This window comes from Aspergillus clavatus, genomic scaffold (genome assembly GCF_000002715.2).
Source record: "Aspergillus clavatus NRRL 1 1099423829805 genomic scaffold, whole genome shotgun sequence".
NCBI lineage: Eukaryota > Fungi > Ascomycota > Eurotiomycetes > Eurotiales > Aspergillaceae > Aspergillus > Aspergillus clavatus.
The window spans coordinates 1,388,110-1,410,093 of NW_001517094.1; the positions used below are offsets into that span (position 1 = coordinate 1,388,110).

Here is a 21,984-nt window from a genome sequence, read left to right on the forward strand (position 1 = left end):
CTCCCTTCATGATTCCTCCAATTTGTCGGTCACGGCCCAGAGATCTCACTCAGGGTCCCGTCACCCTGGATCTAACTAGTCTGGGGTGCGTGCGTCTGTCTGGACTGCTTAACACCCTATCTATTCCTTGACCGGAGTAGTCAGTTTCGTCGTCCCTATCGCTTTTCGCTCCCCATTGTTGGCTGGTTGATACTGGAAGGTTTGAGCTGACGACTTCTCCCGCTTCCACCGTCCAGGACGTATACCGACCGAACCAATTCCGTTCTTCTCTTCTTCGCTCGCTCTTTTCGCGTGTTCAATAGTCCCATCTCATCTCCCGAGATCATTGCTCTTCGTGCGCCACAACCGACCTCCGTTCATGGATTCTGATTCCGTATAGTTCGTTCTGTTGCTGGTTGGATTGTTTACCATTGACCCCCCCTCTCGTTTGGTCCTGTTGGGTTGCTGCGCATCCTTTCGACGCGATCTTCGACCGCATTTCGTCTCCTCGATTGTTCGTTCATCGACCGTTCTATCTATAACGCCCTCGGCGCGCCACACTACCCTTAGCATCGTCGCCGTGCCCTGAGTGATCCTTTTGGCATCCCCTATTTATTCACTACCCTATCGGCGACGCTGAGGAGGCAAGATTCGGAATGGAGTCTCCAGGCATGTTCCCGGACTCTCCTATGGAGCAGGATGATGTTCCATTTCCCTGCAAAGGGTGCGGAGAGGTATGCGATGTGATGCTGTTATCCCTCCCCCCCCCCCCCCTAAAGGTAGCCGCGCTAACCGGTGCTTTTATCTGGGATGGATAGATTCTTGAGGAGGGCAAGGCTTTCGAACTCGGTAGGTTGTGTCTTTGGGGTCGTGTTGTGTTTGCGATAGCTTTATCCTGACTTGCTTGGTCCTACAGCGGGGAACCGATGGCACATTGAATGTTTCTGCTGCAGTACCTGTGGCACTCTTCTCGACTCCGATGCCCACCTACTACTGCTCGGAGATGGATCGTTGATCTGCAGCAACTGTACCTACAGCTGCAGCTCATGCGGGGACAAGATCGAAGACCTGGCCATTCTGACCGGCGAACAGGCCTTCTGCGCCCAGTGCTTTCGCTGCCGGAATTGTAAACGGAAAATTGAGAATCTGCGCTACGCTCGCACCTCCCAGGGAATCTTCTGCATGGACTGTCACGAATCGCTGATGCAACGCCGGAGGAAGAAAAAAGCGAGTGCACCGACGAGTAAAAAGCATGGTCCCAACGTGAAACTGGACAAATCCCTGCCTTCGCTCCCGCCAGAGGAACGACGACCTCATCCCACAGACGAATCTATCATTGATCATTATACGGACGATGCGCGTGCGGCAGCCCCCGCGCTGGACGCGGGACGGAATGAACGGCCCTCGATTTCGCGTCAGACCACAGATGATCAAGGTAAGTCCACCCATCACCATTGAGGACCGCATGCACATTTTCTCACCACCCATTCTCATCAATAGACAACCTGATACTGCCTTCCAGCACCTATCGAAGCAATCGTCACTCGGTGGTACCTCGGGAGGCGGAGGCGGATGGCGGAGAGTTCCTCATACCCGTCGCCTTCGACCCCGCAGAGGAAGGGCGGTCGTCGCGCGCACAGTCGCCCCCGACTGCCCACGGACAACCACAGAAATCCTCGAGAGACGGCCATGAAACTCTCCCCTCAACGAGCGCATCCCCCCACATCGCATATCAGGAGAAGGGCCGGGAGCGGGCTGATGTGGAATCTGCCCGATGGCGCGGGGACGAACCCATCGCGAACGGGACAGCGCGCTCTACAGACAACTTACCGCGAGGCACCTCCAACCGCAGCTCCAGGTCGGATTTCAAAGAGAACAGCTCATTTTCGACACCGAGCCCCGAATCCGCCAAGTCATCGAACGCTCAATTCAAGGATAGCTCAATGCTCGACTCGAAGAGGTCCACGATCGTGGAGACCACCGTGACACTCCCCTCCCGTCCATCGAATGAGCTTCGTCAACTGCATGAGAAGGGCGGTTCAGTAGATTCGACCCGCTCGTTCCCATCGCCCAACGCCGCGCAGGCCCATCCCAAACGGGGCGATTCGCTCGAAAGCCGCCACCACCAGATCCCGAGGAAGGAGGTCGGAGCTCGACCGCCATCGGTCGCCCACAGTGACGACGGGACCGGACGGCTGCCGGAAAGGACTTCTTCCAGGAAGAGCACACCGAAAATCGGCGAGCCGCCTCGTACGCCTCGTGGCGATTCGACCGCGGAAACCCATGGGCATGCTCGTCATAACTCGATGAGCACCTTGCAGTCCGATACCCACCGTCCTGGGTCTCCATCGTTGCTACGGTATAGCGCTGCAGGTGAATTCTCGATGGAGGAAGATATGGCTCGGATCCTGGGATCAGACGAGGCGCATGCTGCCCGGGACAGCGAATCCTTCTTGCGCCGCGTGTCCCACACGGTCCGCCATGGTCGGAGTTTCAGTGACAAAGGCTCTCGTCTTTCAAAGGACCTCAAGTGGCCCCCATCCCCGGTCAACGGGACAACACCAGTTCCGCACATGGGGAGCCGGCCCGCATCTCCCGAGCTATCGCGCGCGGAGGAAGTGGCGTGGCTTCGCAGCGAGCTCCGCAAAGAGCGCCAGCGGGTCGTGGAGAAAGAACAGAAGATCGCCGAGATGGAGGCCGTTCTCAACGCGACTGCCGATGTCAAGCAGGTGAACACCGAATTGAACGAGAAGCGGTCAACGATGGTGGTCCTGGACGCCCAGAAGGAGATTGTCCTGCGCGAGCTTTCCGTCTTGACGGATCACCTGGAGGCCGAGAAGCGCGGTGCTAGTGGCCCTCTCGACCTTGGAAAGATTACAAGCAAGGCGCTGCGCGACTTTGTCGAGTCGCTTCACAAGCTGAAAGAGTCGTTCACGCCACAGATCGAAGAATTAGTACAGAGCCGTAACGATGCCGCGGAGGAGCTTGCGACCCTGAACCGCATGAAGGACAAGAGCTTCCAGGAATTCGAGCAATTATCCTCCAAGAATGCTCAATTGGCTGAGTTGAACAATCAGTTGGTGCATCAAATTCAAGAGCTCTACAAGGCCAATTCGGCCGAGGGCACTCGCGGTGCGAACGGCCTTGGTATCTACTCTCACGGCAAGGAGAAGTCGTTGTCTGCGATTGATACCTTGAAATCCGCCAACAGTGATCTTACCGCGTCAATTTCTACTGCTCACCTCTCAGAGGAGGCCGAACCGGCCACTGTGGTCCCCGGTCCGCAGGTTGTCAGCATCCGCAAAGGACAGCCTCGCAAGTTCAATTGGAAGAAAGGTGGGCAGAACGTCGCCAAGGGCGTCACCAAGGGTATCAAGGGCGCCTTCATGTCGAGTGAAAGCAACACCGCCCAAGACGGTAACCCCGGACTCCCCCGCTCCCAGACCCAAGATCCTAGTCGGCAAGGCTTCGGTTTCTTTGGAAACCAAAGGAGCAAGCAAGCGGGAACTCGGATCCCTCAGGCCGATAGCGTTCCCACGCTGGCTGAGGCCGCCCCAACTGGTATGTATCGGTCGTCTTGTCGGAATTTTTGAGCATACGCTAACACCCATCGGCAGGTCTATTTGGGACAGATTTGGAACAGCGCATGGAGCATGAGAAGAGTATTATTCCTGCCATTGTCACTCGGTGCATTCAAGAAGTTGAACTACGAGGTACGATTTGTCTTGCTCCCTTCCAAGGGTCTCACGCTAAACATTCCCCCATCCAGGTATGGACATGGAAGGAATCTACCGTAAATCAGGCGCCAGCTCGGCCATTCAGACGATTCGGGAAGGATTTGAACGGTCTCCTCAGGATTACGACATTTCTGATCCCGACCTTGACATCCACGCCGTGACGTCGGCTCTCAAACAATATTTCCGGAAGCTGCCCACGCCTCTTATCACTTATGAAGTCTACGAAACCATCATTGATACTGGTGAAATCACTTCGCCCGAAGCACGCATTGCCGCTTTGCAGAAGAGCCTCGCCGAACTGCCGCGGGTTCACCAGGACGTGCTGGAGTTCCTGGTATTCCACCTGAAACGGGTGGTTGAACGCGAGAAGGAGAATTTAATGACCAGCCAGAACATTGCCGTCGTCTTTGCCCCGACCATCATGAGACCTGAGAGTCTGGCCCGGGAGATGACTGACGTGCAGAAGAAGAACGAGGTCTTGAAGTTCTTGGTCGAGAACTGTCAAGAAGTCTTTATGGGTATGCAGAGTTAGATGGTTCTGCACTTTTTCACCTCCCGGATTCTTTCATGATCTTTATCTCTCCCTCCTTTTTTTTTCATCTTTTCTTCTTGGTGCTTTCCACTATATTGTCGCAAAGTACATATATCGCGGCGGTGTGGTGCCCCCCCTTCTCTTCCCCCCGTACTTTGAACACTCTCCTCCCATGATCAGCGACTTCGCTCGATACCCATTGATGCGTTCTTGCAGCATATGTACTTAATCGCCCTATTCCTACCACCCCGTACTTATCCCGCAGGTTCGAAGCTATTTACCTCCTTTACTCATTCCACATGACGTGTCTTGCAATAGAATACCCTTTCTGCTTCTATCGTTCTACCTCAAATGCGCATTTACTTGCCGGTTTGATCTCCAGGCTGAGCTCTCCGTGTAGCAGACATTGTTGTTCGAGCAGTTGCACTTTTATATACTTTGTATGCTGAATAGAATCCTAGATACTCTAGATCGTTAGATGAGTTTCAGATGCTGTAAGTCGCAATAGGTGACTGCTATGTGAACACAGCTATCATTCGAGATCCCATGAAAATTGGTACTATTCATTCATCTTAACTCGATTGTCTCGTCTGCCACTACATGGGTATCTAGAACGTGTCATCCTCCAGACGCTCCACCCGTCGAATCACGCTGGGGCTCTGCTCGTCCAGGAAATCGTCCGTGGTATCATTCGCGCCCGCGGTGAGGAGTAGATCCTCCACGATGCGTCTGGATGCTTCTTTGGCTGCAGATAAAAAAAAAAAAAGAAAGTTATGGTTAGCAGGAGGCAGGTACAGTATCCCGAAGGAAATCGATAAAAAGAAAAGAAAAGGGAAAGGGTGAGGGTGAGGGCAATACCGGGTGTCTTCATCAGCCTGCTCTGCGGGATATGGAACTGCATCGTCTTCGGCGGACTCGGGCCGAGGTCCTCGTTCTCGTCGTCGTCGATGCCGTAGAAGTCCTCGTCGCTGTCCCAGGCGGCGCCCCGTCTGCCGGCCGTGTTCTTGGCGGGCGTGAGCACGCTCATGCCGGGTTTCGGCGTGACGCGGAGGTCGTGGTGTGTGCTTGGACGTCGTCTGCGGCCCGAGGTGCCTGGGGTGGTGGCTTTGAGCGGGGAGGAGAAGATCTCCGCGTGCAGCTGGGGCGCCTCTGGCTCCGGGCTGGAGATTGGGGAGTCGTCGAAGGCGTATTTGGAGGAGGATGGTTTCGGGGTGATGGTGAACTTGGAACGGTTTGGCGGGGGTGCGTGGGATTTGCCGAGCGGAGTGGCTTGGACGCGGTAGGTTTTGTCGAGGACGCGGTGCAGGACGGGGTCGGTGTGTTTCTGGTGGCGGTTGCGGCGGGATCCTGGGGCCGGGTTGGGGTCGTCCGCGACGGGCGGGACGAAGGGCGAGGAGGAGAGGGGGGTGTCGGTAGGGTCGTGGGCGTAGTTGTGCAGTCTGGGGGCTCGACCGGGGGTGCTGGGGAGGTTGGAGTCGTCCATGTTGAAGGGGGAGTCGGGCTCGGGTGCGGGTTCATGGATGTCGTGCTCGAGGGAGGCGTAGGGGGATGGGTATGCGGTGGAGGTGATTGTGGTGTCATCGTGCGGTGCTTCGTGGGTTCCTACCCGCGGGGTGCTGTGCGACGAGAGGCTGAGGGCTGTGAGTTCCAGGTCGTGGTCGTCGGCCCTGTGGTTGAGGTCGAGGCGCTGGGAGGACGGGGTGTCGTAGGACATGGTTTCAGTGAGGTTGCTGTGGGTTACATCTGAAGCGGATTCGTCCGTCGCCGTCTGATCTTGGGTGGTGTCTTCATCGGGTCGTTCCTCGTAGCCGGAGAGGGAGACATTGGCGCTGGCCTCAAAGAATTGTTTCCAGAACTGACTCACGGGTTAGACTATGGTCGGGGTTATTGGGCGACTTGCTGAGAAGCCTACCTTGGCACCATCCCACACGTCTCGCGAATGCTCTGCATATTGTTCGACCAGAGGAAGGATACTCGTTGTGACAATCCGGTGTGCTTGGCTGAAGTTATGGTCGATTTCTATATGCAGAGCCCGCAAATGATCAGCGTTGACTCGATCCAGAGACAGGCAAAGAGCCATTGTTTACCTTGCAGTGTTAGAGTGATTTGCTGCTCGAGCTTCTCCAGCTCCTCCGTCAGTGTCAGCGGACGCTGCAACATAGACGATGGACGAGACATGACCGACTGCCTTGATGTCCTTGCCCTTCAGTACGCCGGCTATTGATCTTCGGGCTCGTTGTTGACTGTCTCTGACTCTGACGCGCGGGGACAAAACACGGGATGCCGAATGCGGACAGTTAGGGCTGGCGGATAAGGGCTGAGCGATCACATGGTGGCGCGGCGGGAGGGAAGCGCCGGAGATGACGGCGTCACCTGTTATCAGCTCGCGACTTATCCTTCTGCCTGCTCGAGGAAGGGTCGAGGAGGAAGTGAAGACCAAATCTCTAGACGGTGATCACGATGCCTTCACCTGTTGCGAAAGGTAAGATTTCCCCTTGATTCTTCAGCTATTTTATCATTCTTCACTCTTTAGATGTCTACGATGAGCTCCCCGACCCTGCGGGGCGGTGTGCTTATCAGTAGTCACTAGTGAGTCTGGTCGGTGTATCACTATCAAGAGCTGATTCTTCTGATAGGTTTGATCATCACCGTTTCAGCGCTCGTCGCTGCGGGCATAGCGGTCTATGAATCCCCCCAATTCCGAGAATGGGTCCAAAATTCTCGCCGCAAGATTGCACTGGCCTTGCATAACCTGGGCGATGAAATCCACCCCAGGGAGTCGGCATCTCCTCTCAGGGAGGACATCTCCATGACGGAGGAGGTGGGACCTGCCGCCGAAGAACGCAGGCGGATCGCCCTCGAGGAAATCCAGCGGAGAGCTTCTGTCCTTGAAGCACGTAAGAAGCGGAGACAGAGCGCTACATTCGGGTCATTCGATGCCCTTGTTGATGAGAATGGAAATCTCCTGAGATCAGGAAGCCCAGAAGCGTCCGGTAGTGCTCTTGCGAACTCGACTGCCGTGGAACTCGCTCCGACGCAACTCGTGCAACGAGGAGTCAAGCAACCGGATGTGTCGAGTTCCGCGAGTGAGGCCAAAGCAGCGGACCTGGTATCTGACAATGACAAGCTGCATATTGACATTCCATCACCTAGCAACCGTTCTGTCGCTCTTGTCGATCTTACCCCTACTTCCGATGCTACAGATACCGACATCTTTGCTTCAGTTCATAACAACCTCGAGGAAGTTGATCAATCTGCAGTATCCTCTACAACAGAGCAGCACTCTTTGCCGTCGAGGCACACCGAATCGCACTCTCAAGCCCCCTATGACCACTTGGATTCCTCTATGACTGAGGCCGACTGCGATTTGCGATCGCCTTTCTCAGACTTTTCTGATCTGAATTCTACGACTTTCGAGCAACCAGGGCGTTCTGCTACTCCCTCGACCTCGGGTAGTTTCAGCCATATCTATGAGTCTGCCGAGGACCGGTCCTCAGACGGCACATTAAGTGACCTCGGAGGGCCTACAGATGGCATTATCACCCCAGCCAGCTGGTCGGAGGTTGGTAGTGTAGTTAGTAATGAGGATTTGGGTCATCATGGACTTTGAGGCACGGGCGATTTCAGGACTACTGATCATAGATGTTACTAGTATTGGAACAATGGGCGCTTCTTGACCGAAATACATGGGCTGGATCAAGGATGGCTACGGGAGTTGATGGGTTTTGCTTTATGTCGATGGAGATACTTTTGGCTTGGTATTTCAGGGCTTCTAGTTAGATATCTGCGGGCAGTTTGAAGCCCTGTGGCTCGGATCGGGCGGTTTTTCTTCGAATACGGACGTCTGATTTGAGGAAGTTCGGGTGCAGAAGATTTAGATCAATCAGCAATGCATACTCTCCCCTTCTATTGGTCGTTGTGAAACAAATATTGGGGTACTTTGTAGGCGTCGGAGCTGCTGGACACGATGAGCCTCGGCTCCCGCTCGGCTCTGGTACAGACCAGTAGATAAACCACTTCGTTGCAACCACCCTCAACTCCAACTTATCTTACACTCCTCACCCACCCATCCCCTCTGCACGCGATGCTGAGATCCTTGCCACTTTTCGGTCCTTCGTCACGCTCATATCACACCTACTGACACACTCTCCGAGAACAGACTCTCACATCACAATGGCCGCAGACCGTCTAAACTCGCTACTCAGCCACCTCCGCCCCTCAGGAAGCAGCGGAGTCGCTGCCATGTATGCCGTGTCCCCATCCCAAAAAGCCACACACATGGTCAGCTACTCACCAGCAATGATAGCACACAGAAAAACCCCGATGACGTGGTCATCACCCTTGCGCTGCGGACGCCGCTCACCAAGGCCGTCAAGGGCGGCTTTAAGGACACGGAACTGGACTACATGATCTACGCGCTGCTGAAGGAGCTGGTGCAGAAGTCCAAACTGGACCCGACACTCATCGAGGATGTTTGTCTGGGCAACGTACGTCTCCAGACAGCAACCTCTGCGTCGAGCGGTTTATGCTAAGAGTTGCTTTTTTTTTTTAGGTTAACGACGGTAAGGCTGCGTACCTCGTCCGCGCCGCGGCCCTCGCCGCGGGTATCCCCCACACGGCCGGCGCCTCGTCGGTGAACCGGTTCTGCTCGTCCGGGCTCAAGGCGGTCCAGGACATCGCGAACCAGATCCAGCTGGGGGCGATCGACATCGGCGTGGCTGTGGGGGCGGAGCTGATGTCGGCGGGCGGCGACCGGATGCCCAAGCCGTTCAACGCGGAAGTGCTCAAGAGCCAGGAAGCGGCGGACTGCATGCAGCCGATGGGGCAGACGTCGGAGAACGTGGGGGCGGACTTTGGGATCACGCGCGCGATGCAGGACACGTACGCGGCGGAGTCGTTCCGGCGGGCCGAGGCGGCGCAGAAGGCCGGCTGGTTCGACGACGAGATCGTGCCGATCACGACGACGGTGAAGGATCCCAAGACCGGGGAGACGCGCACCGTCACGCTCACGCGCGACGAGGGCATCCGCTACGGCACGACGGCCGAGGCGCTGGGCAAGATCCGGCCGGCGTTCCCGCAGTTCGGCGACCGCACCACCGGCGGCAACGCCAGCCAGGTCACGGACGGGGCGGCCGCGGTGCTGCTCATGCGCCGCTCCAAGGCCATCGAGCTCAACCAGCCCATCCTGGCCAAGTTCGTGGGCGCGACGGTGGCCGGCGTGCCGCCGCGCATCATGGGCATCGGCCCCACCGCCGCCATCCCCAAGCTGCTGGCCAAGTTCCACCTCGCCAAGGACGAGGTCGACATCTACGAGATCAACGAGGCCTTTGCCTCCATGGCCGTCTACTGCCTCGGCAACCTCGGCCTCGACCACGCCAAGGTCAACCCGCGCGGCGGCGCCATCGCCCTGGGCCATCCGCTGGGCGCCACCGGTGCCCGCCAGATCTGCACGATCCTCAGCGAGGCTCGCCGCACCAAGGCCAAGGTCCTGGTGACGAGTATGTGCATTGGCACGGGCCAGGGCATGGCCGGCTTGCTGGTGAACGAGCAGGTTTAAGCACTGTCACACCTGATATGAATTGTTATTTATTTTTCCTATTCCAAAACACACGGTATTTCAGTTTCGTAGTCATCACATCATGCCCATGTCGTAGATATCTCATCATGATAAAAAAAAAAGCCCACATCCTTCAATCCTAGGTATCTTTCCTATCTCTCCTCCCGCCCCTCTCGCTCCCTACGTAGCCTCTCCTCCGCTGCGCGCGCCATAATCTCCCTCCGACTCTGCCCACCGCCGCCACCACCACCACCACCACTACTACTTAACCCGCCCAGCACAAACTCCCCACCCGTCCACCCGCGCTCATCCACAACCTCCCTATCCTTCTCACTCTCCCAATCGCCCGGATTATAAAACTCCTCCTCGCCGACCCTCCGCCCGCCATGCTTCCAATCCGCCCTCTCGACCTCCTTCTCGATCTGCGCCGTCAAGTCCCAGAAATCCCGGTCATGCTCGCTGAACACACAGTGCGCCAGCTCGTGGCACAGCGTGCGGCGGATGGTGCGGTAGTCGCGGTAGCCGTCGTAGGCGTCCGTGCGCAGCCGCAGCTCGATGACCTCGCCCTTGTTGCGGTTCAGGCCCAGCGTGCGCGACTCGCGCGTCGTGTGCTCGGCCGGGTCCATCTCCGTGAGCAAGGGGACGGAGAAGCGGTGGTTGGCCATTGCGGCGCGGATGCCTGGGTCGTCGCGGAGGCGGGCGAGGAAGGCGAGGGAGCGCGACGGGTTGGGGAGGTGAGGGAGGGGTTCGAGGCGGTGGAAGGTGTAGGTGTTTGCGGAGCCGGACCCGGAGAGGGTGTGGATGCCTGGTGTGGTGCGGCGGGCGGGTTTGTGTTTTGCGGCGGCGGAGGCGCGGGCGTCGAGGCGCCGTTTGGCCTCGGCGGCTTGGGCGTGGAGGGATTCGACTTCCTTGGCTGGGGTGCCGAGGAGGGTGATTTTGGTCTTCGGGGTGAGCGGGAGGGTGGAGAGCGGGGTGGCCGGGAAGGGGTGTTTCTGCATGCCGGGTTTTGGGGTGATGAGGAGCTTCTGGTTCTCTGAGGGAATGTTTAGGGTGTCTGCGATGGTGGAGGAGAGATCTTGGAGGGTTGCGTCGGGGGGCAATTCGAAGGTATGCGGCTTGCCATGGTGGTGGATGGTCACGGCCAGTGGTGTGGACGAGACGTCCATGCTGTATCTGCTGTATATGTCTGTGGTTTTGGGAGTCAGCGAGTGTTGAAGATCTGCACGATAATGCCTGTATGAGAATATATATATATATATATTTACTTGTGGTGACGGAGCAGTTGGAGATGGATATAGCCAGAGGCAAACAACTTCGATCGATTTCCACGGCGATTGCGTTTGTCAGCGCGGAGATAACGGAGAAGTGATGATCACATGGCAACGGTGCCTGGATGCCTGGGTGCCTGGGGCAAAAACATGTGCTTGTAAGGCTGTAACCCTGTACCACTAAAGACTGAAGAACCCCTGAGCTAGAACGAACCAAACAACGACAATCATTGGGGACAGCTCCAAAATTCCAGTAACTAGCTTCGGCGTTCGTCAAGGTTGTCACTTGTCAGGAATTCGATGTGGGGAATACCCCTTGCCCCTGGGGTAGCCATGCACCCACATCCGACCTCTAGTGAGTACTACTAGTGACTACTGACTAGTGATACTCCTGGAAGGCTGGAACTGGTGGCAACGTCGCTAGGGTGAGGGCCGCGTCCTCGGGTATGCGTAATTCGAGATTATGAATGACAACGCCGTGGCGTTGGGAATGTATGTACAGGATGATAGATTACATCAAAAGAAAGAAATAGAGACACCAGAAACTCCAGCCAATGCCACGTTAGAAAAAAAAAAAAAAAAAAAAAATCGAAGTGCAGATCCCACCCTGGGTCAGCGGACCGAAATGGTGTAGGTGAAGTGGAGAGGCCGAGTTCCTATCCAGGGGGATGCGATTATGTCAATGCCACTATGAACGTATGGCTATGTTCAGAAAATCTTTCGGGATGAGACACGGCAATCATCGCCTCTCATATTGGCGGTCATCCTCGAGGTCCTTTTTCGTTGTGAATTCGTCGTCGTCGTCAGACACCCACTCCTGCAAGTCAGGGTACCATGTGTGACTAAATAGCCTGGGTTAGCCACGTTTAGTAAGATAGTCTGGGTCCAAAACTCACTTGTGGAAATTCGACGTCGTCAAAGCTTTCTGGGAATACTCCTCGATTAAGATAGCATCGTATTGAAACGGAATCTTGGCCGGCATGCCTTCAAACACCGTCTTGCGCAGCGGGTAGATATCCCCCGTCTGGTACTTGTGGTTGTTCTTATCCTGCCATTGATGGGGCTTGTCCTTCTCCAGCCTACTCAACCCCGTGATGTCGATGTACAGCCCTGTGCGCATGTCGATCCACCGCGCATCAATGATGTTGAGGCCCTGGCCGCGTTCGCGCTGTCGAGCCCAAGGGTTGATGTCGAGGAGATATTTACGCTCGGCGTTCGAGTCGGCAGCCGTATAGTGGAAGATAGTCTGATTGAAGTCGTCGGCGAGTTGCAGCAAAGTGGTGTCCGGCACTTGTGTATCGATATCCCAATCCCATGGTAGATTCTACAGCGGATCGGAGTTGTGAGTTTCTCGCCCCTTGTCTGGTTCAGAGGGACATAGGAAAGAAAGAAAAAAAAAAAAAGGTAAAACATACCTTTCCATTCCACCACCACCCTAGAAGCGTCCCATGCGCAATCCACGTCTCGAGTTTCTTCTCGTTGAAAAAATTCAGGTAAGCGCGAATCATATGCGTCAGGGTCTCGGAGCGCTCCTCGTCCGGCACGGGCTCCGTAAAGAATCGGGTATCGTAGTGGCCCAAGGTATCGTCCTGCCCCGGTTCGTGGAAATACTTGTACTCTTGCGACTTGTTGAGCCCGTACTTCTCCCAGAGGACGTCGTATACGGGTTCCTCGATGGGTCGCGTGAGGATCTTGCCATGGTTGACGAATTCCGGGGTACTATCGCTGCTGTCCTTGTTGGGGGAGGGCAAGGGAGATGCCGCAGCTGCAGCCGACCATAACGCAAGAAGACCGACTCGCCAGGCGCGAGAGATCATCGCTGTCGTGAGTCAAGATTGGGGGACGGTCCGGGGGTATTTCTGTTTGATTGCGGGGGATGGTCACGACGTTGTTCGCATGCTGGGACCTTGTATGCGACAGTGAAATGTGAATGCTTGCTCAGTATGTGTATGTGCGGATGCCGAGGTGGTGATCCTGAACAAATTGATGCGACAAGGGAGCGAACTGAAAGTGACAGGCGTAAGGCTTCCGGATTGCAAGACGTCAGTAGCGAGGGAGGGCTTATCGCATTCCTGGACCAGATGCAAGAATTGTAGAGTTGTTGAATGCCCGCTTGTGCCAAGTACAACCGGAGAGAGCTTGACGGAGCAGGAAAGATCCCAACAGCGATCTTCGATTACACGTCAAAATTGAAGAGAATAGAGAATAGAGCGTAGAATAGAAGACCAAGACGAAGATCGAGACCAAGCGGTCAAGACAAATTGATGGGTTCCTAGTGTCTGGTTGACCCTACAGCTCCGCCCATGGACCACGACCCTTCTTTTTCAGGAATTGCTCAAAGCGGGGGTGGGATGAAGATGAACCTCTGAACTAGATCCACGATCTGAAACTTCCGTGGAAGGCAGATCGGATATCTAGATAGTTAGTCGAGAGTCAATGATCACCGGGGGGGTGGGTGGTGAGTGTGGATTGACGAGACTGACCAGTGCAAGGGCGAAGGGGGGGAATGTACAAATGTACATCATGGACCCGAGTACGAAGGAGTAAATCTGGATGATTATAAAAACTAAAAAGAGGGAACATTGGACGAGAAATGTGTGGCTCAGGCCTCAAGCCTTAGATTCAGGAGAAGATGGAGAAAAAAAAAAAAAAGAAAAACGGATGGAGCAGTGACATAGTTAGGTAGTGAGCATAGTACCTAGTACCTACTACCTAATGTCGATACTGGGGAAGATTGATACGACCAAGAGTTCCAAGAACGGAACTCCAACGATGATTTGATGCGTACTCGAATCCGTCGCGTGCCAACTTGCTGGTCTTGTCCATCGCGGGCTTGGCATGACTCGTTTACTGCGAGAGACAGAGTACCTTTAGTGACTAGTGACTAGTAGTGAGAGTGACAGTTCACTGCAGTCGAGCAGCTAGCTAGACAGATGGATGCTGATTGCTGACAGCTTGATCATCTCTCTACCCAGTGCTCAAGCGTCACAGTGCCCGGTGGTGACTGGTGAGACTGGGGACTGGGGAGTTGAAACTGACTCCATATCCAGCGGCAGTTCAAGCTGCATGTTCCACCACCTGAATCATGTCCTGCAAAGTGCAATAATAGTGCGCGCCCTGTACGACACTTGCACACACCGTTCAAGCCACCAAAATCAAATCCCCCAGATCAGATCTGATATCTCTCAATAATACTAATAGTAATAACTAAGGTATCCATCCAATACTATCTATCTACTTGCGGAAAGAAGATTGAATTCTTCAAGTTCGTTTGACCCCCAACCTCGAATATCTGTTCTTTCTCCTTACAGTCCAGCCACTCTCAATCAAGATCATTTCAAACCCTTGTGCAAGACGACAATCAAATCCCGAATCATAATAATAATAATAACAATACAATCCCTCTAGAGTACTGTGGTCCATGCCAAGTCTATCAGGAGCACAACTCCCAAGACACAGCGAGGGTTTTCTGTATGACAATCTCTCGGCAAAATAGGCAGCCGTTTATCCATATCCCAGGCGGTGCTGAGTCAGAATATATGCTCCCTAGTCCCTACGGACAGTGCATAAACTAATGCTACACAATACACCCATCTCAATTCCCGCCGTCAATAATGCAAAGTTCATCTGCACAAGAATGGAGTCTATACAGCAAAATTGATATTCGAGTGGAGTCTCATGAGAGTATCTAAACATTAATACATATTACATATCAAAAAAATGCCCTGCAAATCAGAGATGATTAGTCATTAACCAGTCATAAAAGACACGCCTGTTCCGCCCAATGCCGGTGCTTATCCATGCTCAACTCCATTTAAGTAAACGTAAACCCCCAATCTATGTCGCTCTTGGTTGATTGTTGATTGTTTTTTTTTTTTTTTTTTTTTTTTTTTTTTTGCAATGATTAGTGATCTTGGGGAAGGAAGAAGAGGAAAAAAAAGAAAAAAATGCTGGCCGCGCAGATTTACAGCGCAGGCACCACCATCTCCTTCTTCTCATTGCCCGCCGCCTTGACGCTCTTCCACTCCATGAGCAAGCTGACCGCAAACGCGACCACCGTCAGCGCCAGACTGACGCGGTACGAATCCCGCAGTCCGCTCATGTAGGCGTTGATGACCCCGTCGAGCTGATCCGTCTTGCCCAGCACGTCCAGCACGTGCCGCACCTCCGTGGCGCCCGCCTTGACGATCTCCACGGGGTCCACGCTGGGCGCATACTTGCCGATGCCGGAGATCAGGCCGTTCTGGAAGACGGATTGGCCGACGGCGATGAAGAGCGCGCCGCCAAGCGTCTGGAAGAACATGACCGCCGCGGTGCCGAGCGGGATGTCCTCGGCCGACAGCACGGTTTGCACGGCGGTCATGGGAATCTGGAAGCCCGCACCGACGCCGGCGCCCAGCAGGATCTGGTAGCCGATCCACTTGCCGTCCGAAATGTCGACCGCGTACATGGTGATGAGGCCGGCGCCGATGGCGGCGATGGCGGTGCTGCCGATCAGGAACGGGGTGTAGTAGCCGACGGCGGTGACGAGGCCGCCGATCGCGACGGAGGAAACGACGGTGGCCAGCATCAGGGGCAGGAGCTGGATGCCGGACTTCATGGCGGAGGAGCCCTTGACGCTCTGGAAGAAGATGGGGAGGTAGTAGACGAGGAGGAAGAAGGCGCCGCCGAAGAACAGGGCGTAGAGCGTGGCGGCCAGCACGGTGCGGTTCGTGAACATGCGCGGGGGCAGCGTCGCCTTATCGCCCATCTTGACCTGCGAGAAGGCGAACAGAATGGCCATGAGACCGAAACCGATGAACAAACCGATGATGCGCGAGTTGCTCCACGGGTACTTGTTGCCACCCCACTGCAGCGCGAGCAGCAGGCAGATGATGGAGGGGATGAGCAGACTGGCGCCGATGAGATCGAGCTGCTGGATGCGGTGCATGATCGGGGTTCCCGAGAACTCGGTATTCTCGGGAAGTCGGAGAATGAAGAGGATCACGGCGAGGGAGACGCCACCAATGGGAAGACTGCAAGCTTGTTAATTTTCTGCGCGAGGCAGCAGCAGACCACAGCATCCCCAAACTCACTTGATATAGAAACACCATCTCCACGAGATTCCATCGGTGAAGGCACCTCCCAGCAGGGGTCCCGCAATGGACGCAATACCCCAGACCATGCCAAACATACCGAACACCAGCGGCCGCTTAGGCAGAGGGACTAAATGTCCAGTCAGCTTTCACACTCCCAATCGCCCACCACCAGATTGAGGAAGCGCATACCAGTGACAGAGATGATGACCATGGCGCCGGAGAAGATCCCCGCGACTCCAATACCCGCAACTGCTCTTCCAACGATCAACACGGTACTTGACGGCGCCACGGCGCAGATGAGCGATCCGATTTCGAAGATAAGCACGGCGATCAAGAAGCCCCATTTTACCTGCAGCAGACCATCATCATCAGCAACACTCCAGACAGCAATTGCAGGAAGAGAGCAAGGGGAATGAAGAGAAAAAAAGAAAAACCCACGCTGAAGATTTTGTATATCCGCCCATACGATGGCTGCAGCGCAGTGGACGTGAGGAAGTAGGCACTGCCATACCAGGCGATGTCTTCGATACTCTTAAACTGGTCGGTGATCTTGGGGATGGCGACGCCGATGATGGTCTGGTCCAGGGCGACGAGGAAGACGGCGAGATAGAGGCCGAGGATGATGACGACGACCTTGGAGAGAGGGGGGTATTCCTGTTCGGGCTCTGCGGAGGCTTCCTTTTCGTTGATGGAGATTTGGTCCTTGGGGGAACTCTCGACGTCCATGTCGCTTGACGCCGTCATTGTGGTATGTGTGTGTGTGTGTGTGTGTGTGTGATTATGAGGATAGGACTGGGATAGAAGGAGTGCTAATCAATCTCCCCTTGAGGATGGGGGAAAAAGGGAAGAGGATGGATGAAAGACAACAACAAAACAACCTCCCAGCAACAGTGGCTTCCTCCGATACCTATTATATAACCTTTTTTTTCGTCTGGTCAGCCTCAACTCAACTCCTCAATCCTTCTCCTAAATCCTCAGGCATCGCGAAGGATCTGACCAAAGGAAAAAAAAAGCGTCGGCAGCCGGAGAGATTAATTAACCCACATCAGCACAGGCACAGCAATTTCTCTACTTTTTTTTTTTTTCTTCATGTTTATTATCATTGGTGATTAAGAATCCAGGGTTTCATTACTATTTGTCCCTTGGTTCTGGACTCTAGATTCTGGAGCCATACAAGGAGAAAGCGACCTCTACAATAAGCTAAGTAACTAACTAGTTAATCTAGTCCAATCCAACAGGCTACGGAGGCATACTAAGTTACAGACACTAAACGTCGGACATCGGCCGCAGAACAGCCCGAACCACGGGAGGAAACCAAAACGTGTCCGTCACTCCATTCAGAAGGTCAGATTTCAGAATACGAAAGACCAGCCAACGGCAATGAATCGGGACTACGGAGTCCCCGTCACCATGACTCACGAGTCACGATGCACCCATCTTGATACTTGGCTCTCGAGCCCTATCGAGCAGGGTCGCCGGAAAAAAAAAAAAAAAAACCCAACCAGATGGGAATATGGAGGAAGAACCTAACGTGATGCTAAAAGCCTAATGAGTCCTAAAGCCGCCCGCCCTCCGAAGTTAGCGGAGTTAAGTGGTTGTAACTTGTAAGCCCAATGGACTGGACCCCATCGGACTTGACCTTAATATGTACCACAGACCACACAGTCCACAGTCCACAGTCCACAAGTCATAATAACTTGGAGCGAACCAAGCTAACAAATTGAAACCCAGGAGGATCAGGACTCGGGAGAATCAGGCTGCAACGCTAGAACACGAGATCACTACTGCTCCACTTGCTCGTGTGGATGATAGTACTGTGTACGATCGAGAAATCATCGATGGCTTTGGTCAGCCATCTCTCGATCTTATTTATTGCCTTGACGAATACCTACGTAGTAACTCCCGCCGGGGAGTCAGGTCATTCCGATCTCTTTCCTTGAGTGTCTACTCATTCTGTCGTCGATCTCATGGAAGAAGAAGAACATTCACCCCAGATGACCTCTCAAGAATGCTGTTCATTATTACACATTAACAACAGGAGAGAGCAGAGAGCAGAGAGAGAAATAGAAGAGAGAGAAAAAAGTCTACAACAAGAACAACAACAACAACAGAATCATTCAGAAATCACGACCAAAAAGAAAAAGAAAATTCATGATCGAATAGAATATATTTTCATTCGCGTTCATGGCCATTTGTCATCAGGCTGTATATGGGAGAGTCGTGGGTCGTACTCATTGATATCAGTAGGGAATAGATCTTGCAAACTTTTTTTGTGTCTTTACTGCTTCGCCTCGCCCTCGGCCTCACCCGCGGGGGCGTCCTTCATCTCCTCGTCGGGCTTCTGCTCCGCGGCCTTCTTGGCCTCCTCTTCCGCCTTGCGCTTGGCATCCTGCTCCGCGCGCTTCTTGGCGAGAGCCTCCTCCTGAGCCTTCAGGACGGCCTGGCGCTCCGTCTCGACCTTCTCCTTGTACCGCTGGATGATGGGGCCGGAAATGAACCGGATCTCGTCCAGCTTGGCAACGTAGACGGACTTGGTGGTGTCCTCACCCTCCTCGTAAAGCCAGTCCTGGAGAAGAAAAAATTGTCAGTATCAAAATCGAAAGAAAAAAAAAAAAGGATGGCAGAAATGTACTCACCTCCATGTCGGTCAGCTTGGCCCGCAGCTTCTCCTTCTCCTCGTCGCTGGCAAACTCGGAATAGGTGCTCTCGATCTTGTCGCGGAGCTCGTAGATGGTCGACTCAAGCTCGTTCTTCTTCTCATCGGTCTCGGCAACCAGCTTGTCCTCCATGTACATGGCGTTCTCACGCTCGATGTAAGCATCCTTGACATCCTGCTCAACCGAGGTGGTGCCGGTGGAGATGGGGAGGTCGCCCTTGCGGACCTGCTTCTTGACCTTGCGGGTCTTCTTGGGCTGCTCGCTGTCGCCGTTGGCGGCATCGGTATCCATGGCCTGGGAAATCAAAGGTTAGTAACCGCTTGATCAATGATCTTTCCACAAAGCGCGAGGCTCAAACTTACATCGCCGTTCTCGTTGACGGGCTCCTCCACCTCGACGTCCTCAACGTAGTAACCAGACTCGACGTTCAGGATACCGTGCAGGTTCAGTCTCGCCTTGAGCTTGCAGATCATGAAGTCATCGTTGGCATCGGCCTTGACGCCCTTGACCGAGAAGCGACCAACCCAGGGGTTGATCTTGCCAGGGAGCATCTCCGGCTTAGCATAGCGGGCCTCGAGATCGAAGGGCTGCTTGCGGTAGAAGGTCAGGATCTTGGTGGAGGGCATGACGTTGCCGCGGTTGAAGACGGTCAGACTGGTGTCCTCATCCGGGATATCGGCCGACTGCTCCCAGGTGAACTCGATGGGGTAGTTGACAATGTCGTGGACGGAGAAGTCACGGACACGGAAGACGGGGGAAAGGATGGCACAGCTGAAAGCGCAACCACGGGCAATGGCCTCGTCCTGGTTGAGAGTGAAGGACAGGGGCTTCTTGAAGAATGCGGCAATGGCATCCTTGATGGCGGGGACACGGGTGCAGCCACCAACCATCTCAACGGAGTCGATGTCATCGATCGTGAGCTTGGCCTCGGCGAGGGCCTCCTCGATAGGGGCGGTGACGCGGTCCAGCAGGGGCTTAACCATGATCTCCAGCTCCTCGCGCTTGACGAGCGCGCGCACGTCGACGTCCTCCATGAGGGACTCGATGCTCAGGGGAGCCGCGGGGTTGGCGGAGAGAACCTTCTTCATCTTCTCGGCGGCAGCGATCGTGCGAGCCCAGGCCTTGGGGTTGGTGCGGACGTCGATCTTGAACTTCTCCTTGAACTCATCGGCGAAGTGCTCGGTGAGAGCCTTGTCGAAGTCACGGCCACCGAAGTGACGGTCGTAGGCAGTGGCCTTGACGTTGAGCTCACCCTTGCGGAACTCCACAATGGAAGCGGTGTATTCACTGTGGCCGATGTCGATGAACATCACGCGGCGGGGCTTCTCCTCGGGGCCGGGGAGGTCAAGCTTGGTGATACCGTATCCGAGAGCGGTGGCGGTGGTGTCATTGATGAGTCTCAGAACCTTGAGGCCGGCAATCTCACCGGCATCGATCATGGCCCGGCGCTGGACATCGGTAAACCAGGCGGGGACGCTGATGGTGACATCGGAGACGGGGAGCTTCAGCTCCTTCGAGGTGATGTCGCGGATCTTGGTCAGGTACATGGCAACGAGCTGAGTGGCCGAGAACTTCTCCTTCTTTCCGAGGTAGTTGACCTCGACACCAGCCTGTCCATTGACGTCACAGAGAGTCGCGGTGGTGTACTGCTGCTCGACCTGGACATCGGGGTCGTTGAACGAGCGGCCGATCAGACGCTTGAGGTTGCCAACGGTGTTCTTCAGGTTCGACATCTCTTGTGTCTTTGCGCCCTCACCGATCTGTCTGCTTCTGGCACCGAACCCAACCAGGGACCTGTGTGATGGAGGTAATGTCAGCAACATGAGAGATATAGGACCGATAGAGAGAGTAGCAGGGTTTGCACATACGGTGTAGATCTGTTGGAGACTTCATTGGTAATCTGCATTCGAAGAGAGCAATGTGTTAGTGCATCCATCCATCCCATTGGCGGGTTCCCAATTCAGAAAAGCAAATCACCAAGATTGACCAGATTGGGGCAGGGAAAGAAAGCATATACGCACAATATCAATACCCTTGTTGCGGGCAACGCCAACCTTGGTGCTCTGGGCACCGAGATCGATACCGACGACACTCATGGTGAGAAGATGTGAAGTGAGAGCGGGGGGAGGGTGGAAAAGATGTAGCTTTGGGAGGGAGAGTCAGGGCGTTAAGGTCGGGGGGAGAAAGTTGTCTATATGAGGGAAAACGGGACTGAGAGGGTTTTCCAAAGCAAGAAAAGAGCGAGGAGGGGAGAATTTGCAATAGCGCCACTAGTAAGTAACTGACTGACTGATTATGGGGGGGGGGGGTCGGGCGGGTGATAAGCGGATGTGAGCTGTGGCTCAGGGAAGTAGGGCCAAACGTGGGTTCTTCTGTGTCGTCAAGACCCAACAACAACTCCCAGCTTGTCAGATTTTTTTGAATTTTTTTTTTTTTAACCCCCTCGTTCTGTGTTGTGTCTGTTGTATGTACGGAGTAGGACGCGGAATGTTCTCTGTATAGAACTCTTATGTAGATCAGAAGCAATTAGAATTATTAATATTCTAACCATTCCCTCCAACCGCCTTCCCGTCAGCCTCTTTTATCACTCTTTTTTTTTTTTGTTTTCGGGGTTGTTGAAACTCAAGCTGCCCATCGAACCTTCTGGCTGCTGCTCGATGCTTCGACCGTCACACCGCCTCTTGGAATTCCCGGCAGTATTGGGCTCGGTCTCACCGCTTTTGGCGGGGTTTTGACGTCTTATCGATAAAATCCACCCAGTCACCTGACTGCTGCCCAATCACATCATCCCCCCCTTTCTCGGCCTAAGGTACTCCGTATTCCGGCTTGACTAACAGTAAATGGAAAAAGTGGGATCTCCAGCACAGAAGCTGATCAGGTTGACTATCCATCAGGTAATAGTTCTCGGCGGGCCGGAGTTGTGTACATCTTGGCCACAGTCACAACTCACAAGGGATTTGGTCTAGTTAGTAGTTATCCGGGGTCCTGGAGTTGCTCGAGGTCGGATCGAATGGCCAGAGGCATAGGTCTTCGTCCTCGAGATGCGCGTGCTTGGGCGATGTCACTGCTACTCTGGTAGATATCTACGCCTGAAAGACTCGGTGAATAAATATGTCAGGGAAAGGCTGCATCGCCAACAAACAGTTCATCAGACCATCTTAGTTGCAAGGAATTCT

At 54.4% G+C, this 21,984-nt stretch overlaps 8 protein-coding genes across 8 annotated transcripts, besides 10 other annotated features; 3 read left to right on the forward strand and 5 right to left on the reverse strand.

The window, feature by feature from the left end:
- Nucleotides 1–635: 635 nt before the first annotated feature.
- On the forward strand, nt 636–4,248 carry ACLA_022780 (putative Rho GTPase activator Rga; the record flags this gene model as incomplete). Its single annotated transcript, XM_001268989.1, has 6 exons — nt 636–713; nt 798–828; nt 896–1,414; nt 1,480–3,540; nt 3,597–3,692; nt 3,749–4,248. 6 exons carry the CDS (start codon nt 636–638, stop codon nt 4,246–4,248), a joined length of 3,285 nt encoding a protein of 1,094 aa, XP_001268990.1.
- Nucleotides 4,249–4,856: 608 nt separating this feature from the next.
- ACLA_022790 (uncharacterized protein) lies at nt 4,857–6,328 on the reverse strand (the record flags this gene model as incomplete). Its single annotated transcript, XM_001268990.1, has 3 exons — nt 4,857–4,993; nt 5,107–6,103; nt 6,161–6,328. The coding sequence occupies 3 exons, from the start codon at nt 6,326–6,328 to the stop codon at nt 4,857–4,859; spliced, it is 1,302 nt and encodes a 433-aa protein (XP_001268991.1).
- A 380-nt stretch (nt 6,329–6,708) lies between these two features.
- ACLA_022800 (uncharacterized protein) lies at nt 6,709–8,260 on the forward strand (the record flags this gene model as incomplete). Its single annotated transcript, XM_001268991.1, has 3 exons — nt 6,709–6,730; nt 6,885–7,822; nt 8,195–8,260. The coding sequence occupies 3 exons, from the start codon at nt 6,709–6,711 to the stop codon at nt 8,258–8,260; spliced, it is 1,026 nt and encodes a 341-aa protein (XP_001268992.1).
- A 161-nt stretch (nt 8,261–8,421) lies between these two features.
- Nucleotides 8,422–9,805, forward strand: kat1 (putative 3-ketoacyl-CoA ketothiolase (Kat1); the record flags this gene model as incomplete). The annotated part of the gene is made up of 3 exons (XM_001268992.1): nt 8,422–8,492; nt 8,555–8,735; nt 8,801–9,805. 3 exons carry the CDS (start codon nt 8,422–8,424, stop codon nt 9,803–9,805), a joined length of 1,257 nt encoding a protein of 418 aa, XP_001268993.1.
- A 152-nt stretch (nt 9,806–9,957) lies between these two features.
- Nucleotides 9,958–10,971, reverse strand: ACLA_022820 (putative zinc metalloproteinase; the record flags this gene model as incomplete). Its single annotated transcript, XM_001268993.1, has 1 exon — nt 9,958–10,971. The coding sequence occupies one exon, from the start codon at nt 10,969–10,971 to the stop codon at nt 9,958–9,960; it is 1,014 nt and encodes a 337-aa protein (XP_001268994.1).
- Nucleotides 10,037–10,070: a microsatellite.
- Nucleotides 10,443–10,841: a mobile genetic element.
- A 454-nt stretch (nt 10,972–11,425) lies between the features above and the next one.
- Nucleotides 11,426–11,462: a microsatellite.
- A 177-nt stretch (nt 11,463–11,639) lies between these two features.
- Nucleotides 11,640–11,661: a microsatellite.
- Nucleotides 11,662–11,812: 151 nt separating this feature from the next.
- On the reverse strand, nt 11,813–12,890 carry ACLA_022830 (putative mannosylphosphate transferase (Mnn4); the record flags this gene model as incomplete). Its single annotated transcript, XM_001268994.1, has 3 exons — nt 11,813–11,915; nt 11,970–12,397; nt 12,489–12,890. The coding sequence occupies 3 exons, from the start codon at nt 12,888–12,890 to the stop codon at nt 11,813–11,815; spliced, it is 933 nt and encodes a 310-aa protein (XP_001268995.1).
- Nucleotides 12,891–14,939: 2,049 nt separating this feature from the next.
- Nucleotides 14,940–14,969: a microsatellite.
- Nucleotides 14,940–14,970: a microsatellite.
- Nucleotides 14,971–15,037: 67 nt separating this feature from the next.
- On the reverse strand, nt 15,038–16,895 carry ACLA_022840 (MDR family MFS transporter; the record flags this gene model as incomplete). The annotated part of the gene is made up of 4 exons (XM_001268995.1): nt 15,038–16,088; nt 16,149–16,278; nt 16,341–16,500; nt 16,590–16,895. 4 exons carry the CDS (start codon nt 16,893–16,895, stop codon nt 15,038–15,040), a joined length of 1,647 nt encoding a protein of 548 aa, XP_001268996.1.
- A 4-nt stretch (nt 16,896–16,899) lies between these two features.
- Nucleotides 16,900–16,928: a microsatellite.
- Nucleotides 16,903–16,927: a microsatellite.
- Nucleotides 16,929–17,811: 883 nt separating the features above from the next.
- Nucleotides 17,812–17,835: a microsatellite.
- Nucleotides 17,836–18,237: 402 nt separating this feature from the next.
- Nucleotides 18,238–18,261: a microsatellite.
- Nucleotides 18,262–18,429: 168 nt separating this feature from the next.
- On the reverse strand, nt 18,430–20,904 carry hsp88 (Hsp70 chaperone Hsp88; the record flags this gene model as incomplete). The annotated part of the gene is made up of 5 exons (XM_001268996.1): nt 18,430–18,717; nt 18,788–19,102; nt 19,171–20,602; nt 20,677–20,708; nt 20,830–20,904. 5 exons carry the CDS (start codon nt 20,902–20,904, stop codon nt 18,430–18,432), a joined length of 2,142 nt encoding a protein of 713 aa, XP_001268997.1.
- Between the last annotated feature and the right edge of the window lie 1,080 nt (nt 20,905–21,984).